The sequence below is a fragment of the Alligator sinensis genome, unplaced genomic scaffold, assembly GCF_000455745.1.
Source record: "Alligator sinensis unplaced genomic scaffold, ASM45574v1 scaffold140_1, whole genome shotgun sequence".
Classification (NCBI taxonomy): domain Eukaryota; kingdom Metazoa; phylum Chordata; order Crocodylia; family Alligatoridae; genus Alligator; species Alligator sinensis.
The window spans coordinates 1,419,538-1,427,156 of NW_005841836.1; the positions used below are offsets into that span (position 1 = coordinate 1,419,538).

General features: G+C 40.7%; 1 protein-coding gene across 2 annotated transcripts in view; it reads right to left on the minus strand.

Annotated features, from left to right (window-relative positions):
• RALGAPA2 (Ral GTPase activating protein catalytic alpha subunit 2) overlaps positions 1 to 7,619 on the minus strand; it is a 375,043-nt gene that overhangs the window by 229,650 nt on the left and 137,774 nt on the right. For both annotated transcript variants that reach the window (XM_025201970.1, XM_025201964.1), the window contains exons 15-16: positions 5,787 to 6,024; positions 4,089 to 4,253 (exon numbers count right to left, since the gene is read on the minus strand). In XM_025201970.1, the coding sequence (XP_025057755.1) occupies positions 4,089 to 4,253; positions 5,787 to 6,024 (403 nt within the window). The remainder of the gene's footprint in view (positions 1 to 4,088; positions 4,254 to 5,786; positions 6,025 to 7,619) is intronic.

Sequence of the window (7,619 nt, forward strand, 5' to 3'; positions counted from 1 at the left end):
CTGCTGAACTATGCTGCATATGTTTCAACTTCCTCTTCACATCCGCAACTGAGCTGTGCCTTTCTTTCCCATTTCCAATGATTCCTGTTTATTCACTAGCCTTAAATGTCCGGGAAACCACACTAAATGGGGCCACAAACAGTTCACCCAGAATCCCCATCAGCCCCTCTAACAGCCTGTTGTATGAATAATGTGACCGTGCCCTCCATGAGATGGAGCTGGACCAGGTTGCCCCACGCCTCATCTGCATATACATTTTTGGAAGACCCAAGGAGTCATGACAAGAACACCTGGTTCCAGGTGTTGGCGGGGGCTAGTTGGCACATGGATCCTTTGTGGGAGGGATAGCTGGAGCACATATGCACACTGAACAATAATGAGCTGTGGGGTCACCATGGCATGGTCACTCTGCTGGGGCCCAGCCCAATGAACTATATGGTAAATCACAAGCCTTTTGGCTTTGTACTATTATCATGCATAGTTTATATTATCTAAGTAGGTGCCAAAGTGCTACTTTAAAGTATGTTTATGGAGTACCTGTGCTAAAACATGCAGCAGTTTCAAAAAAAGACAAAATGCATCAATTTTGGATGAACTAAGTGAATGGCTGCTATATGCAAATTACTAAAGCTATACTTATTTCAAGACCAATTCTTCCTCACATTTCCTCCTCACTTCCATGTCCTCAGGAGGAGCAGGGTCTGACAGTAAGGAAGGAGGGGGGATAGGGGCTGCAGGGGAAAAAAGTTTTGGGGGCAGAGGGCTAAGGGGCTACCCGACCCCCAGATTTAAAATTTCCCTGGTGTAGCAGTGGGAAGAGGACAAATTCAAGGCAAACCTCCAATAAATTAGATTTTATACCTGGAAGACTCTATCAAATTATCTCTGCTGACCCCTGCAGTGCAGTGAACAGCTGAATGTGCAGTACATGGACATGTCCATAAAGTACAGAGGAAGCTGGCTGGAGAAATTCTGTGCGAAAGGAATGAAAGGATTAATTTCTCAATGCTCTAGGGATTCCTCAACTAAGGAGAGGAGAAGCAGAGCTAGAAATTTAAATAAAGTCACTACCATAAAAAGTATAAAAATTAAAAGATATAAACAAAGTCTGTGGGGGAAACTGAATGGACAGTTGCTTTCTAGCAACTGAGGCTGAATTTCTGGTAAGATGAAATCTAATGGGCTTGCTTTGGTCCTGCAGCTTCCAGAAAAAACAAAGAACCACTTCCAAATTTTAGCAGTGAGATAAATTATCCATTTGTTGTGAATGAGAAGGTCATGTAGCAGAATATTGCTTACTTAAAAGCAGTAAGAATCTTCTGCTGTTGTTGCCTATTGACTGTCAATAGTACAGGAACCCTTAAACTTATGTCAGATCAGAAGAAGATAGAATCTGCTACCTGAGGAGATGAAACTCATTGTGTTGGCATGTTTGAAAATGCTGGCTTTTATGCTGAATATGAAGATACAGACACTCCCCTAACAACCTTTCACTCCCTATTCCTATTTTGTTTCTTCCTATGTTTTCTCAACATCTTTTTCTTTACAAAAAGAAAGAAACACAAGAGAAAGGAAACTGAAGATGCTACCAAATATGTATCATCAGCCTAACAGAGTGGAAGCAAATAGGTGGAACAAAGGAGGATGAAGCAAGTTGTTTCCCGCTTGAAAGCGGAAGGTAAGCCAACAAACATGGGCCAACTATGTGGAAGTACAGAAACAGAACATAATTTGAATGGTGCTCTGAAAGCCATCATTATAAATTGTGTTGAAAAAGTAACATTTTAGAGGATAAATGATATATAATTACAATGAAATTAGAAATGTTAAAATATTTTGGAAAAAATAATTCACAGAGGTAAATGGAATTATCACAAGACTTTCAAGAACTGATATCCATATCTAGGCACCTAAATTAATGAATTTATTTTCAAAAGTACAGACTATTTAAGGGCAGTTCCCTGGACTGATGCATTTAAATATGAACTTGGGAGCCTAACTTTATGCAACTATTCTTGCAATCTGGGGATCTACAGAACGTTATCAGTGTGCTCTTCTTAAAAAAAAAAACGAGCAAGAAAGTTACGCAAATTAAAAAGGCTTTTTACCCGTCTCAATATTAAGAAAGTGGACAATGTAACAACATGCACAAGGTATATCGATGCTGGGTAAGAAAAAATGCAAGAATTCTTACCTTATTTAGATTTATTAGATAAAAAGATAATGATACACATTTTGAACATATCTGCCTAAATTAAAAATTGACACTGTAGAATAAAGATAAATCTGTCTTCAGCTGAAAAAAGAACAGACTAATAAAATGTCTATATCAAAACTATTTATTATCTGCTTGATATTTTCATTATTATACAGTACCAATACAATACTTTGGGAAAAAGGTTTAAGTTTATAGCTTTTCTTTTTCCCCCCCCCCCCCCTTTATTTTCCACTAATTTGTAATAAAAGACTTCCTAAACGACAAAAAATAATTATAAATTATAAATTAGTATTCAGTAAACAACTCATTACATTAAGTTACTTGTTTAACCATATAAATTATAGGTACTATAACTGTTATGCAAAACTGTTAAATATTTCTATACCTCCACATAGTTATAATTACAAAAGAAAAGTTTACCAACTGTCAAGTCATACAGTACAGGGTTGAACAAATATGAGAAATACTCTCCATAATGAAAGCACTACAATGGTTTGTCACAGAATTCTTCATTATAGAAAAGTGTTTTACAATTCAAATTTGGCAAGAACAGCAAGGTGTTACACAAAGATTACTGTGAATACATACTGTATTTTCCGGAGTTTGTTGATATAAAACTGGAATCTTAATACAACACTAATGGATTCCTTTGCACAGAATCTAAGTAAACATCAGGAGTACAGGATAAACTTGTATTCATCACAATACTTAAATGCTTAAGAAAGCCAGAGGCATAGGTTGTAGATGTGTTGGTCTAAGGACATAGGCAGACAAGGTTTTCTGGATAAATCTGATATCTTTTATTAGACCAACTCAAATAGTTGGAAAAAAATCTTCTTTGCAAGCTTTTGGTCACAAACACTGGGACTGTGCAAAGCTTCATATACCGACTGGATTCAGTGGAGATTTGGCCCGATTCGGAGTGCTGCATCTTCATATTCAATCCAAATTGAACCAGGAGACCCTTTAATCTCTGCGAATCTAATTGGAACCTTCCGAATCAATTTGGAGAGGTTTGGAAAGATTCAACAATTCGGACACAGACAGAGTTTTAAATGTTTTTTCTACATTCCTCAAGGTACCAGGCGGCTCGTGAAAGCTGCGATGCTGGGGCAGATAGAACATCCCACAGCAGCACTGAATATGACCTGTTTCACAGACTCCTAAGAAACACCCTTCGTCAGACTGAGGGTGGTTTGTTACAGTTGGTCTGAACAGATGCTTCCTCGGCCTGATGAAGGGTGTTTGTGCCCAAAAGCTTGCAAAGAAGAATTTTTTCCAACTATCTGAGTTGGTCTAATAAAAGATATCAGATTTACCCAAAGAACCTTGTCTGAGAAAGACAGTGAATCTTAATTCATTAGTGAATATTCATTTTTCCTGAAGCTGGTTGTTTGTAGAAAAGAGAGTTAGGGGTTTTAGAAACATAATTAAATGCCGCTGTCTTAAAGATTCACAGATGATCAACATAGCTAAAAAAAAGTCCCAGTTTGTACAGATATACTGGTTACGTTATGTCTGCACATGCCAGAACACTTAGCCAATCAATTTGTTTGTTGACCTATTTTAAAAAAAAAGGTGGTACTAAATAATAAATCATTCATTCTTACATAAGGAGTCAATAGATCTCTTTCCTAATTATAACATTTTTTACTAAAAGATGTCTTGAAATAAATAAAAATGAGCAGTCTTTGAAGGAAAAGAGAGTAAGTTAAGAAAAACATTTAGGGGACAGTTTTTGGGAACACATTTATTTCTAAACAAAACTGAAATTAAAAGATATAGAGGAAGTTATAATTTTTTTTTTAAAATTCAGGCTTATAATTCAGATGTTTTGATTATAATGAGGTTAAAGCAGTCAGTGCCTAACCTGTTGCTCTTTGACGGACTATATTTCTTGCTTTCTCAACTCCTGGTGCTCCAGACGTGGTAGCACTCCTGAATCTCATTGGTTCCACAACTTCAGGATGACTCCTCCAGCTTAATGAAAATGATCTTCCCACTGCAGTTACCTTTTGTGGATCTGAGATGCCACCTTTGAGAAAGGCAGCATCAGTTACAATAGTTATAATCAACGCTATACTTCAATTCACAGTACAAAAAAAAAGGAGCTAAAACAATTTGCGCAGGACATGCATGTTTTCAATCTACTATTTCTGGCAAAAAGATTTTTTTTAAATGTAAGGGATTCCAACTTTGGAAGTATAGAAGATAGACAACCTTGATCCAAACACATCAAGGAAAACTACTATACAACAAAACTGTACTGCAGGGCTGTTAAACATGTGGTACAGCCCCTGGTGCTGGCTCTGGGCTCTGAAGTGACCTGGACCTGCCCTGCAGGCAGGGCTCAGTGTAACAGGGGGCTTTCTCGGGGCCGGTCTGGCATTGGCCCACCCACCTGTTTTTGGGCCAACCACCCACCTCCTTGCCTTCCACACCTTGTTGTTTCTCACTTGATTCTAATTTAGGCAGGAGGCTGCTCATTCTTGCCCCGATGCCAGAGGGCACTATCTGCAGCTCCATTCCATCCCTACACCACAACCCAAGCCTCACAGATGGCATCCAGGTGACATAATGCTCCCAGCCTACAGCCGGACCAAGCTTAGCCCCTGTTGATAGGCCTCATATACACACACATTCATACTGCCCTCCTCTCACTAGGGACCTCTCACACTCCACCCCCTCTTACAGCATCTCTCACGCATCAACAACTTATACTGCCTTGCTCCCACTCGGAGGGCCCCTTAGGCCATAGGCTTTATCTAGTGCACACCTTGGATGATAGATGTACCATCTTTTGGGCCTCTCCAGTGACCCCCACTGTGGTAGTGGCCAGCCAATTACCTGACTGGGACCAAGCTTGCCCTGGCTCCTTCCAGGGCAACTCTATATACTCTATACCCCTCCACTGGGGGCCTACCCTTACTGGGGCTCCACATCTTCCACCCCCTCACTGGGGCTATGGAGCTTTCCTCCCCGGTGGGGGCTCATATGGCTATAGCCATGCCTGGTCCCAAGTGCTACCTAGTGATGTGGGGGCTAGGGGTTATTGAGGTGCCCCAACCCACCTTCCACCAGGGTGGCAACTGGTCTGGTATTTTCCTAGAGGCTCCTGCACCACTGGGAGCCCCACCAGGCCACCTACTCCCAGCAGGATGCAGTTTTAGGTCATGCCCAGGACCACAAGCCTCCTGCTCCTACCGGCAGATGTTCTCATACAGCAGCTCAGCCAGGCGATGTTTCCTGCCTGGCTGCCAGCAGCAAATTGCTCTGTTTATGTAGGTGGCTCTGGTTCTAAAATGGCCGCCACAATCGAGCACCTGCTGGCTGCTTGACTTGGCCCTTAAAGTGGCAGGCACCAACTGTGCTCTGCCACAATCAGGAAGCGCAGGGTAGGTTTATAATAATACAAACTGCAGGGTGTTGGAAGTAATTTTTTAACCAAATATTTGCACTGTCAGGAACTATAATGTCAAATTCAGATTTCCAATTCTACTCTGATATAATCTAACTTGGAATGTTTTAACTAATTTAACATAAAATGCACTAAAGAATAGCAACTTGCCTTTTCCCCTTTGTTTTTTTTCCTTTTGTTCACTCAGTTTATCCAGTGGTAAGTTGGTCATTTCTACTCCATACACTGTTCTTGCTAACACTACTGTTAGAGAATCCATAATTTTGGCCCATTCACTTATCAGCTCCTCCCAATCAGTGAGGGAAGACAGCACGCTAAGCAATTCATCCCAGAGTTCTCGAGAAATGTAAACACTCAGATTTGCTCGGATCCAAGCCACAATAAGGGTCTGGAAAAGAAAACAAATAACATTTTGTACATTTCTATAAAGCATGGAATTACAAAAATATTACCAACACATTTTCAAAGACAATCAGAAATTATGCGAAGTTATATTGGATGTATATGTGTGTACGTTTACAAGGGAGACTGGTCAGGATTTTCAGCCATGGAATGGACTAAAGGGACAAAATATCTCCCTTTGCTTTTCTCTTAGGGTATGAGCCCAAGGTGTCAAAAAACATAACACCTTGAAACTAGGGAAACAACAAAAGTTTCATTACTTCAAAGAGTTTCTTAAGGTAATTAGTACCCAGGATACCAGCCAGTTAAAAATACTTCTATTTCTTTAAATATAGAAATCTTCTCTCATGACGCATACATAAATACAGCTTTGGTAGTGTGACATTTGTACGTAAAAATAAATACCTCTTACTGTAATTGTGAGTCTTTGAGATGTGTCACTACTGGGACTGCACCTGGGAACATGATGTCCTCCTTCCTTTCCCCACAGGTCATAAAGGGCAGAGTGAGCACAACTGTCCTTCAGTTCACTGACCAATACAGAAGCTAGTGAAAGAATATGGGTCATGGAATCCATGTGGAAATCCCATTTACAAGAAGTATAGCTGCCCATACTTTCTCAAATTATTGTCCATATTTATTCTACTTCTGGTGACCAGCAAGCAGTGACCTCATACTTAAGAGGTGGGCATTAGGAGCCCGATCTGGCAGAACAGCCCTCTTGAAGTATGAAAACTTGAAGATAAACAGAACAGTTCTAAGTGAAAGTGTGGTTCTGATGTCCATACAGCCTGCCTACAGAATTCAGGAATAGGGATTTTTTTGGAAAGTAACTGAAGTTTAGCCCTTGTGAAATGGGCTCTAACTCATTTGAGTAGACCTAATTTAATTCTCTAGTAGCATGTAATTAAATTTTCATGTTGACAATTTTTGGGTGAATACTGCCTAACCACTAACCTTATCTGCAAATGCTATATATAGCAAATGGAACTTTTGAAAGCTCATGATCTGTCATGTGGCAGAACATGAACTGTATCAAAATTGTGCAGTTCAATTTCCTCTTGATTTAAGAGGAGGTTGGGGAAGAAAACTAGAAAATGAAACATCTGATTTAAATGTCAATTTAGGATAATTTAGGGTACAAAGCACAAGGTAAAACTTAAGACCATACCTTTATGAAATACAGTGTAAGGTAAACCAGATATAATAAAAGTATAGTTTAAATCTCGAGGTGCACTGATACAATATCGTATTGGTACTGACATAAAGAAAATGTGCTGTATTTGATATTAGCTCGATGGGGCCGATAATTTGGCCTATAAATGCCTGGGCTGTGCGCAGCCGCAGTGCAGCACAGAGCAGATCTGGCAACGTGGAGAGCTGCCTCTAGCTGGTAAATCTGAAGGGGAGTGGGGAGGGAAGAGGCATGTGGGGGGCAGATCAACACCCCTCCCAGGGGTTTGGAGGAATCAGGGGCAGGCTCTGCCCAGGCACGGCGGGGGAATGGGATGGAGGCACAGCTCGTGGGGGAGGGAGGGGGCGGCTCCCGGCACCGGTTGGCACCTGGGGGGGGGGGGGGGG